The 13,147-nt window shown below is 31.4% G+C and overlaps 1 protein-coding gene across 3 annotated transcripts in view; it reads right to left on the bottom strand.

Annotated features, from left to right (window-relative positions):
* Positions 1-4,420: 4,420 nt before the first annotated feature.
* Positions 4,421-13,147, bottom strand: part of LOC148604396 (uncharacterized) — a 42,905-nt gene continuing 34,178 nt past the window's right edge. For all 3 annotated transcript variants that reach the window (XM_088551081.1, XM_088551080.1, XM_088551082.1), the window contains 5 exons: positions 12,241-12,441; positions 11,611-11,678; positions 11,181-11,281; positions 10,669-10,798; positions 4,421-9,964 (listed from right to left, as the gene is read on the bottom strand). In XM_088551081.1, coding sequence (XP_088407207.1) covers positions 9,904-9,964; positions 10,669-10,798; positions 11,181-11,281; positions 11,611-11,678; positions 12,241-12,441 — 561 coding nt within the window. In that variant the 3' untranslated portion in view covers positions 4,421-9,903. The remainder of the gene's footprint in view (positions 9,965-10,668; positions 10,799-11,180; positions 11,282-11,610; positions 11,679-12,240; positions 12,442-13,147) is intronic.

Here is a 13,147-nt window from a genome sequence, read left to right on the forward strand (position 1 = left end):
ATGTTTGCTAATGGTCAATTAACCACTTTACATGAGGGTATGTTTTACCAAAAAGACTGAAGTTTAATGGAGAAACTTAAAAAAAAAAAGAACTCAAATAAAAGGAACCTAACCAAGTCTAAGAGACAAACATTAATATTATAAGGTAAATGTTCTACAACAGAACTGAATGAGAAATGAACAATTCATGTTTTTTAAGTTAACCAATGACATTCTTCTTTTGACTTGTTCATTGGTATCCTGCCTGGTCATTACTGTTTTAAGAAACCTATTTCAGACACCCTTTTTCAAATGAAATAAAAAGGAAAAAAATTACTATTAGTACATTTAATTTCATTACTGTATTGTTTGTCCCTCCCCCTCCAAAAAAAAAATCAGAAGTAAAAAGTTGAAAATAAAGAACCTAGCAAGTTCACATATCTTAGAAGAATCTAAGAAGAACTTTGTGTGAATTTATTACAAATTTGGAGTTCTTCCATTTAAGGATTGTTTCTGATTTTTGAACAGATTATATAGAAATAACTTGGTTTTTGGCAGTTTATAAAAACTGGCCCAAACCAAGTTAACGAGTTTAATCTGATAAAAAATTCGAAGCATTCCTTTCAATTGAAGTCTAATGTGTGAAAGTCCAAATATTAAAAATTGATTTAACAAAATGTATTTTGTTAAGGATTATTTGAATCGCAGAGTGCACCCCAATGGATGTTAATAACGTCATAGTACCAAGGCAGGTTACACAAAATAACTTGGTTTGCTCAAAGAGAACCAACCAATCAGAAAGCCTGTTACGAACCAAATTAAATTATTTTCATTTAACTCATTTTTTTATTGAAAATTACCAATTTCATGTTGTGTACAGACAGAATATTTCCAAACAGTAACCATGATTTAAAGGGATCAAAGAATAACTGGATTAAATTATAAAAATCAAACAGTGAGAACAACTTCCAGGTACTGACTACTGTGTGCTTCAGGGACATAAATAGTAATGAACTTAAAGGATACTGTAATAGGTGAACTATTATTTATCTGAAGTGGATTAGTACATGTACTTTGTTAACAACTTCCTTTCATGATTTATTGACCTTATTTAGTGTACCGACTCATTCAGATGGTATGCTTCAAAAATAAAAAAAAACAGTTACAAATATTACATGTTATGCATGTTCTTATTTCATATCTACCACTTAAGACAACCAGGTAGGTTCTGTGATAAGGGCAACAGAGGATAAATTTTATCCCACGAATTTTAATGCTAAATTCATTATGATGTCGGAGAACAAGAAAGGAAAGTGGTTGATTCAAGTTCAAAGTTCCCTAACAAATCAACCAAATTATGAACTGATCATACAAAAACCCATTTGAATTGGAAAAGAAATGAAAACAAATCATATTTTAGTCTACCCCAGACTTGACTTTTTATGAGCAACTCAGCGGGTGTTTCTAGAAAAACAGGATGCTTACCCTACCGGTGCACCTGGTCCATGCTCCCAGTTTTTAGTGGAGTTCGAGTTTGCTCATTTGCTTTTGTTATTATGTATGTAGTTACTTTATGTTCTTTGCTGTGTATGTCTGCTTTCCATGTCTGGTCTTTGTCCCTGAAATACATTCTTTTGATTACTGCTGTAACCTTCATTCCCTTGATATCTCTTAGTTTCTTCTGATATAGCCGACCCATGCAGGTCCAGGTGTCTAAAGAATAGGCCTGCGGCAGCGCTAAACTTGTCGTAAAAGGCAACTAAATAGTGCTCAGAACCCTAGCTGGGGGCTATAGGGCGCTCTGCTCACAGAGCAACTGGGATGTATGCCCAAGGTGGTGGAAATGGGTACCCCTGGTGTGTTACATGCTGGGGTTGTCAGGGTATAATACAGAAAACCTGACTGCAAACCACCGTGGTGCACCGTGTTGGGAAAGATGCCACGTTCCTCGCACGTTGAAGAACCCTACTGTGGTATTCTCCCGGAGTAGGAACCATAGGGCTCTGTCACAGGTGGCTAAATTGCCCGACCCTACCCACCGCTTTCTTTCTCCAGTGGCATTCAAAATTTCTCGACCCCATTATCCTTGTGTCCCATCCCTTTTTCATTTCATCATCATTTCATGTTCATTTTATCATCCACTGCATGTTCATAGCCTGAATATAGCTGAAATATTGCTGCTCGAGCGTTAAACCCCAACAAACAAAAACTGATATAGCCAATATTTTGTGGAATAAAAGTCCTTTTTCTGTGATTCTAAACAGATAAATATTGACCTCTAAAAGATGATAATTACTGTAAAGAACTGATAATGACAGAATTAATAACTGCCAGTGTAATAAGATATAATGAGAATGTGTATGGTGAATATGTTCATGAGACAACAACCCCACCCGGATGAAAATGAACCTTTTTCTGAATAACAATATCATAATGTATTTACTGGAATGTCAGAAAATCTATTGGAAAACATTGATCTCAGTAATTCTAAGTTAGGGAAGCAGTATAATTGGACGAAGTCATTGTTCCTTATTAATATCACATTTTAATATTTTGCTGCCCTGATCTGTTTCCAAATGTTTTTGCTCACTACAAGACCTTATTAGCCATTGCCAGTTACTGGATGACTATTAGTTAGAGTTGGTGGAACAATATATATAACAACATAAGGAATAATAGTTACTTTACATTTTGATACCAACAAAATCGTGACAAGCTTGCAAGTATAAAAATAAAGTTACTATTATTCTGTTTAATGATAATCCAATTATTGCATTTTTAAATAATTTGAGATAAATACTGTAATCTGATTGGTTAAAATATTTTGTTATATCTCAATGGGTAATAAATATTGCCACGCCCCTATTCAGTTAAATTCAGAGCTACTTTTCTCATGTTTAAAGATAAAAATATGTTTTAAAATTAATTTATAAGAATTGGCTATGATAAAAATTTTGTCTATTGAAAAATAACATAAATTGTCCATGTGCATATTTTGTTTATTGCACTTTGCTTAATAAACAATATGCACATGGCAAATTTATATTATTTTTCAATAGACAAATTTTTTATCATAGCCAATTCTTAAATATTGTAATGTAATTTAGTTTTTATTACACAAAAAAACTAGTAGTGTGACAAGACACTATTGGTGAGTGATGTCATTTTCATTCAAAACTCTTAAGAAGATTTGATGATGTTACAATCGCTTCCAATATTTTGATGGATATTATGTTTTGTATGAAATAGAGAAATAGAACAAAATATCCTCCTCTAATAATGGCATCACAGTCATTATAAATATGGTACTGTCCAATGATTATAATGAACAAATATCTGTGTCATAACAAAATCCAAATGGAAGATGAAGTTACAAATGTTGTTATGCCCCACTTTTCTATATTGAGAAAAATGGGGAAGTCCTAAGAAACAGAAAACTGATATTAGACACCAACATTACTTACAACATATGTCCTATCTATATAAACTGAAATCCGTCTATTCATTGGGAGTCAAGAAAATAATGACAAAATTTGGATGAACAGACAGACAGACTGACAAGGTGAATCCACTATGCCACCCACTTGTTACAATATGTAAATTGAAAGTTTGACGCAACCCAACCTCACAGGATAATCTGACAGTTCACTGGCTATGGATGGAATGAACATTAGTTTGATGGAGGGAAGGTGGACTCAAAACCCTGACTTGGGATGATGGCTTATTGTTGGAAGATATTCCATATTAAGGAAGTCTGAGGGGGTTACTACTGTGCATCATTTGAGCATGTTGAAAGAATAACGAGGTACTGACAAAAATATTGGACATTATGAAATACTATTCAACTTTATGATCATTTTATGAAATAAAGTGATAATTAGTGAAAAAAGTCATTTTATTGTTTTTTTTTTCCAAGAGAGGTAATTTGTGTAGAATGCACAATGAAAAACTACAATCTTGATTGGAATTCTTTTAAAAGTTAAGTAACCATATCTTGAACCACTAAATTTATTTGTGTTAGAAGGTACTTTCATATCTATTTCTAATAAAATCTACTGATTATCTGTACTTAAATGGAAAAAAATCTTGATCCTCTATACACAACTCCATGAAATAAGACCTACCATTTATAACACATATCAAATGATGCCCAAATAAATGGCAAGTGACTCCCACATTAATTGCAATTTTTAACAGGTGAATGTTTAATGCTATAAAGTATAAGAAAAAATGTTTGTTTTCGCTCCCTTGGTCTATCTTTACCAGTGTCATAGTCCATTAATTCTTATTCTATTCAACAGGTTACAAGAACAGTGTTGTTCCAATTCCATTATTTTTCATGTCTACAGATTTCTGTAAGCCCATTATTAAAAGAAATTGAAGCACAAGTACCTTTAAAAAAAACAAACAAACAGAAAAAGAAATATAAACAAATTAAATATTTTATTTCTAATTTATTTTCATTTTCAACATGAAACAATATATACTTCTTTGTAAACAAGAAATACTTTAACAAAATAGAAATTTACAAATTCATGTCAATTTTACAAAACATCACAGGCTTGAACTGATGGTATATAAAACTGGTATAAAGTATGTACAACTCACACAGAACTAACTGCATATTTACAGACTTCTAAAGTAAAACCAATGAATCTATGGCCATACTTAACCAATAGTACCACACATTATAATCATGTGTCGCTCGATTCATATGATAATCATGTAATTTACATATAATAGTCATGATATATGATTACCATACATTTGTGAAAAATGTGATTATCATACAAAAATCATATGTAAATGTTAATCATATAATGATTGATTCTCTATAATAATGTTGCACCACATATGATTCTTCTACGTGGCTTATTTTGCTGTATAACATCTACACCTACTTAATGATCAAAAGAAAGACTAATTTCAATGTGCATACATGGAAAAAATACTGATGTATTCCATAAAAATATACTAAAGATTAATTATAAATAGTTACCAGTATGATCATAAAACAAGACCTGCACCAATATAGTGGTCAACTCATGGATTTTAGTTTCAAAATATCAAGCTTATTATATAATGTCAGGGATGTTACACAATGTCAGGGATGTTACACAATGTTAGGCTTGTTCCACAATGTCAGCCATGTTACACAATGTTAGGCTTGTTACATAATGTCAGGGATGTTACACAATGTTAGACATGTTACACAATGTTAGGCTTGTTACATAATGTCAGGGATGTTACACAATGTCAGGGATATTACATAATATTAGTCATGTTACACAGTGTCAGGGATGTAACATAATATCTGGGATGTAACACAATGTCAGGTATGTTACATAATGTAATGACAACAATGTTGACTTACAAACATATCTACCACTAAAGTTGTACATGAAATTGCTTCACTTTAACAGAACAGGTTTCAATTTTGGACAAATAGATGTATAGGTTACATTTGGTTTATAAAAACTTTACAACAATTATCATCCTATTGAATGTTTGAGAAGCAAAATTGTCTTTTCCCAAATCCTTAAACTCTGACCTATATAAGTAAAAGCAATTGAAAATTTGAGAAAAAATGATAATTTAAAAATGTATATGAATTAGTTCCACAGACCTACCCATGTATTTAACACAACCTGTTTTATAGATATATTATTACCTCGATTATACATAATTAAATGCAGTTGCTTACCAGTTCATTTTAAAATAGATTTCATGCAATCACAAAAATGAACAAGGCAAATTACATGTTCAGACCTTCAACACTGTTTTATGCTTTACATGGCAAATTGATTAGTTAAACTCGCCTAAAATAGAAAATGCATCAGCTCAAAATGAACATAAACATTATGCTTATTTCTAAACAGATCGTTCAACACAATTACAGTTACAAATGACAGTTGTAGGCACCACTCTTCAATGTACCTGCACTGCTGACAAATGGCTGTAATAGATTGAGGCATATATATCAAATCAAATCAGGATGAGAATGTTTGACAAATCAAAGAGACCCTTCTTTGTGCTAGTCTGACATGGTGAAATGAATCAAGAAGCAGCAGTCCACAGGTAAGTAAGGCATTCCACCCATACTCAATACCATATTCTGTCCCAACCAGTTGTTAATGTATCCTTAAATAGGGTATGTAAGTCTCGTTCTATTTTCATTTTCTTTACCGGAATTTACAATGTAGAACATATTGAAAACCGATCTGCATTTTATTGTTTACTTCCGGGTACTTGAAATGCAGTATAACAATGCAAAATCTTCTATTTTATGCTTTTTCTTACTACATTTATCATGTAGAGATAGATATTTGTCATTTTTTATCAGTATTTTTTAACCCAAAAAGATGTTTTGCCCTCAACACTGAACTCAATGTTCTCTAAATGACAAGTCTCCATGCTTTTGAATGGTAAACTAGGACCCAATCTCGTGACATAACTGGGTCACATGACGAGACTTACATACACTATACTGTGTGTTTGGTGGAGAAGCAGTGACTACCCATTTTAAAGTCCTTGATGTGAGTCGACTGAGAATTGAACCTACAACCTTCTGCAATTGAAGTAAGCATGCTATCCCTAGACCACTGGTTGTTTGACTGTGATAACCCATTTAAGGCTGCCTTGACAATCGGTAACAGTAACTATTATTCAACCTAGCTTCATTTTCTTATTTTGATACAGAACAAAGTGTTCTTATAGGTTCTGACAACTAAAAAATGTCGTAAAGGTTATGACATCTAAAATTATTTATATAAATTAATGTTAAGAGGCTGTCAGAAATGAGGAAAAAAATTATTACTGGAACATATTGAAGAAAAAAATGTGTCTACGGAACCATTACAATTTAAGTGATAGATGATAATCTCAGATATTTCATGAATTTGTTTTTTTTTTTTAAACAATAAAATATCATTCTGTTGATGCTACAAAAAATAATGTATTATTAAATGGCTTAGTTAAGGACACATAAAATTAAACATGCTAGCAATTGTCAACAACACATAAAAAACAAAGTAGCAAATACACTGCATGGCATCAACAACAGATATACACAAGGCCAAGAAAAAAATTTCTCTGATTTCCAATAGCACTCCTAAAAATATATGTAATTAACTTCCATCAAAATTTAATAAACTAACCTCTTAACCAACCTCCTTTTCACAAAAAAAAATGATTAAGTTTGACAACAAAATAAATAAGTTCCGTCACCCTTAATTTTTACAAAGAATACATAGCCATATGTGGCACAAATGAGAATCACATGGTGTATAACATATGATTAACATATGAATCAAGCAAAATACATGTGTGATAATCATATGTTTCGGTTCACATATGTTAATCACATGATAGTCACAAAACTATCATCAAATGATAATCATATGTGACATTTTCGGCCGAGTAAAAACAACGGAATACAAATTGGGGGTACTTTACAACTTCACAATAAGGAGGAAGAGTTCAGTATTGTGTATGACTGAGGAGCAAGAACTTTGAAGTAGAAAATACATGGATAACTCTGAACAGTAGATTACTCTCTATATGCTGTGGAGTCCCAGAGTTTCTCTGTGGATTTAACAAAGTAAATTGGACACTGCTTAAGTCACAATACATTGTACATGAACATTTAATATAACACTGAAGATATTATATTTAGACATATCAAGCCATATTGTTAGACTTGTACCATAAGGTGTGAAAATTACAAAAGCCTGTCAATATGTTATTTTATATAATTTTAAGTGAATATTTTCAACTGAAAAGTTAATGTGTGCAATATATAATTATAAATCATCATATTTTAAAAAAACTGCCTTTAAAATGTAAATACATAGAGCTGCCTCTTATTTTCAACAATTTAATGGTATGAAAATTCACAAGTCATTTATAGATGACGAATTGCTATCTTAAAAAATACTGCTTAATCAGTTGCAATGCAACAGCTATGATTTCATCAATATTAATATTTCTAAATACATCATAAAAGAATGATTTTATTACAAGGAGTCGTAATATAAAAAGGTACACAAGAAAATATCAGGACATGCTTATCTTTAATGAATGAAGAGGTTTAAAAACAAAAAATAAACAGATATTCACTTATCATCTTTTCACAAATTATAACTGTATTTAAATTTTGAATAGCTGTCAATTATGATGGTGGATGACAAATATAAGAGTTAAGGTCATCATAATTGACAGCTATTCAAAATTAAAAGATAGTGTCCAAAAGATCACACAGGTGTTCTGTGGTAGTTAAGTAGGGCACACAAGTATAATGTAGGGCAGATTTCTACCTAGAGAGCTGTTTAGATTAATCACTAGCCTAGCTAGATTTGTATTAAAATTGGAACTGGTCTATTTCAACTAGCTGTAAATCTCCCTTCTCAATTTCATTCTTAGTTCATCAAGGGATTGTAAGTTCAACTTTATTCCCTAAACATCATTATTGTATGTGCTGTAAATCAAGGTAACTTTCACAGCTACTACATAAAATATAAAAGTACATTTATATAAAATGGTATGATACAAAAAGTATATATATATTGCTCTATACATGTCTGTTACAAAAAAATATTTTTTGAGACATAACTAATTAACATTAAAAAAGATTCGGAGGTTAAAAAAACTGGCATATTTGAGACTTTAAAAAAATATGTACATGGTGTAGTAACCTTCTAAGTATACCTGCATATAATCATCGAGTATCAAGAATCAAGGTAGAGACTCTTGATGTCCTATATTGTTCATATACACATTAGCCCTGCACAATCTTGAGAATCACAAGTACACCCATCCCTTGTCCCAATGAGCTTGATAAAAAAGCCTACTACATGTACATACAGACATAAACTGTCAAATTTCATGAACTCCACCTTGGTGCCACCTATACAACTTATTCTAATGCTAACTTTTTAATTACTAATGCATCATTTATTCATAAAACAGTTCAAGAATACTTGCAACTAACTTAATTAAAGTTCAAGTATTCAGTAAAATATTCAAATAAAAAGAAAAAAACTCACAGTATGGAAATAAAAATCATAAGAATTTGTCAATAAATGAATACTATACATTTCATTCATACTAATCAAGTAACAGGTCAATGTACAATAGAACATTGTAGTAAGGGTATTCATATTTAATTTCCAGCTTAAAATGTATCACGGAAATTAAATCTAACTTAATAATAACAATTAAAAACAATAAAATATACATACTGAACTTGGTTTCAAGTTTTGAACTGTTGTAATTATATGCTAAATAGCTGACAACTAATACACAGACAAAAGAGTGTAAATGGCTGTTATGTTAGAATATTGGACAAGACCAACATCAACTAGATCATTTTCTACTGGTGTCTCATCACCAACCCTTATATAATTCAATAAACGTCTTACTGATTCACACGTTATATTTATATTCTTGAACATTGCCATATTTTACAAATACACATACACATATTTCAGTAAAAAAATCTATATTATTGAACAAACATTACAAATATGAAGTTACATGCATTGTTGTACTTGGTATATCTCCACTCATTCCATATAATGAAAAAATGGCAAAGTCCCATGAAACAACAACTAAATACAGCCACGTACAAAATTTGAAATCCATCTTTTTTTGGAGTGGAGATAATTAAGAAATTAGAATGGATGGACAAGATGATTCCAATATACCACCTACTTATTGAATGGGGGAATAATACTGAAGTAAAAAATAATAAATTATTAAACAAACATTACAAAACAAATAGAGTAATAGTGAAGACAAATCTTTATAACTCATTAGTAGCACTTATAAACTATAACTAAAATGACACAAAATAAAACTTAAAATCAAACAATTGTGTAGTTTAAAGCTTTTGTAAACCAAGGGTTAACTTTCCTGTGTGTTCTGCTATGATATATTTCTGTGCTTTAAGCTTACACGTAAGGCACCTTCATGAATTTCAGAAAATCTATAAAAAATAAAAAAAGTAACAGTAACAACCTATCTGTCTATAATTTCTAAACATGAAGTTTAAATAACTCAGTAGGCTGAGATTCCCATTCTATGTTGAAGGTCTCCTGCTGTATTTCGTTTGTCTAATTATTCCTCATTTATTTGGCAACCTTATTGTGTGTTTTTTTTAAATATTTTTCTTACTGCCTGATATTTTGTATCTCTATATACTGCAATTATACTAAAAATACTGGCAATTTCCAATGACAATGTCATGTAAAATTGACTGTGATGTCCCTGATAATCAGAGTAAAGTCAGTTTTGAACATCTTGACAAAACATCACATTATGTAATGTCAGGCCCACTGTCATATTTTCTGTATTGACTTCAGAACTGTTGGTATTCTGTATATCTTTGCTTAATTATATATGATGGTGGATGAAGTTATTGATCATTGTGCTAAGTGAATATAACAGGTAAAAGGAAGTAACAGGCAGCATCAATACACAATTGTCTACCCATTTAATTCTTTTCTGATATTATAAGCATAATGAACTACTTTATCTACAACACAACATTCTTGCAACTTTCTGATTTCAACTCAATTAATTTAAACTTGTTGCCCAATATTAGAATTTCGATTGAATGCCTAATATTAAATAAAATAGCAAAAAAAAAAGCTTTGGATACTTTTTAAATTTGTTTGAAAATTTACTCACTTGTAATCATTTCGACACAAGTATTTCATCACAGCAGGTTTTAGCTTTGAGATGCCCCCTTGGCTATGCTTTCCTTTTCCTGTCACTACTATAAGGTAGTGTCTCTTTTTCAAGGGATTTGTCTGGAGTTCTAAAAATATAAAAACTACATGTAATTTCGAGAAAAAAATATAGCTAAAGAATTGAAACTACCTAAATTGTCAGCTCAGTAAACTTTGAAATCTTAGTCCTTACAGCAGTTGTCATATGCAGTGTACAGAAAATGGATATCAATTTTTGAAGTGTCTTTGAAGAAAGGTATGATTAAAAACTGTTGAGTAGGTGAAATAGTGAAATTTTAGACAATTTTGTACAAGCACATATCAGGCTTTTACATAAAACAAGTGTAGTAACAGGTGAAATAATTTGTATTTGACCTAATTGAAGGTCTTTGGAATAGTCCATGAGAGAGATTTCCAGGGTTAACAGGTATGCTTTGTTCAGTTAATAGAGTTTTTTAAAAAGGTATTTACCAAACTCTTTACTGGGCAGGATTCTTTCTAAAGCAGCTACAGCCTCATCAACATGTAAACCATGAAGATCTAATGTAGAATTCTTCTCTAACAACTCATTTCTGAAATGGTATTCAAAACAGGCTTTTTTATCACATAAAGCCTTTTATTTCTATATAATTCATATAATTGTTCCATTCATATAAAACCAAAAGAGTTTGATTTCTTCTAAATAAAAAATAACATCTGACTCATCTTTTTATTCTGTGGGATACACCCTCCCAAAAAAGTATGAAGAATTGAAACATGTCTTGCAAACCCACACATCTTACCAAACAACTGTGTAAGGTTTAATAACAACCAAAATAATCCAATACCAAATATTGGATGCATACATTTTGAGCTGTATACCTCCTTCCCACAAAAAACAACAGATGTATAGTTCATTTACCTTGTGGCAAGAATCTGTTCTGATGCTTTAAAGTTTGCATCCTTGATCTTCTGGGTGTGTAAATGTCCCTATAAGTATAAATGTTTAAAATTACTCATAAAGATTTATTTCTTATTATGTGATAATGACCAATAAAAAAGGCAAATAAAATTTCAAAGGTCCTAGCTCAAAAATTGAGGGTCTGGACCTCAGACCACAACTAATTTGAAATCCTAATTAAATTGAAATGATGAAAATAATACTATTCTAAAAAAGTAACGATAGTACCCAGTCTTTTAACATCATTTTCCCAGAGACTAGAAGTACTATGGTTAAATCTAGACACTAATCACATAAGCAAAATGTTTCATGGGGCTCTGCTGGATGTGAACCCAGAGGTCCAACCTTAAAAAATATAGACACATCATTCTAGCTTTGTTTTGATAAGTCACGCATAAGTTCAAATATACTGAGTCATCTTCGGAACTACGTGTATCAACTTTAAAATCTCCCATATAAAGCAAATCAGTAGGTTTCAAATGCATTCCAACTGAAGGAATATTTTTTTTTATTTGAATGACAATATATCACAATTATCAATGACGTCAGTATTTTTGTCTGTAATGTTTTTATCAAATGACTCCACAATACCTGATCAGCATAAAAAGATGCGACTTGTTTCATGCCCCTCCTGTGCGCCTCCTGAGCTTTCTGGAAACATTCATGCCTGAGTCTGTAGTGCAAGTTAGCCTCACCCCTGAATTCATCATAGTCTATATTACTGGGTAGTGATGGAGTTTGGCGAGTCATACGTGACTTAGGTACATGTACGCCATGTAGACAAGAATCAAGCTGAAAAATATTTTAATGATGCTAACCATGCTTAGAAGTACATAGGCAAATATTAATTAATTTCTTGGTTCTTGTGCATTTTTTTTATAGTTTTCCTTTCCTCTTTTTTCTACCCTGGACGTGACTTTTCATGAGCAACTTGGCAAGTGTTTCTAGAAAAGCAAAGAACGCTTACCCTACCAGTACACCTGGTCCATGCTCCCAGTTTTGAGTGGAGTCTGAGTTGCTCATTTGCTTTTGTTACTTTGTATGTATGATTTTAGTTACTTAATGTTTTTTGTTGTGAATGTCTGTTTTCCATGTCTGGTTTTTGTCCCTGGATGACATTCTTTTGATTACTGCTATAACCTTGGTTCCCTTGATTACTCTTTCATGAAAACAAATGGAGGAAGGCATTTCTTCTTACCTTTTAATGTTCCAACAAACTGATAAGGGTGCACTTTACATATTTCTTAGCCAGAAAAAATGATGAGGGAGATGTTTTAGTGTTTTTATTTTATTGATACAGAATAAAATGGGTAATGAGCCTAAAAAAAAACAAGAAAGGGCCTGAGAAACAAGACATCAGTTTAAATTGGTGAAAAGTAAAGTTCCTATATACATGTGTAACTTAAAACCAAAAAAAATTATATCGTATGAATTTTAGGTGGATTGCACAAATAAATTCCTCTGAATCGTCTTAACTTGTGTTTTTCCTATGAACTTT

The sequence above is a fragment of the Perna viridis genome, chromosome 10, assembly GCF_037379345.1.
Source record: "Perna viridis isolate PV_CMFRI_1.1 ecotype Kerala chromosome 10, ASM3737934v1, whole genome shotgun sequence".
Classification (NCBI taxonomy): Eukaryota; Metazoa; Mollusca; class Bivalvia; order Mytilida; family Mytilidae; genus Perna; species Perna viridis.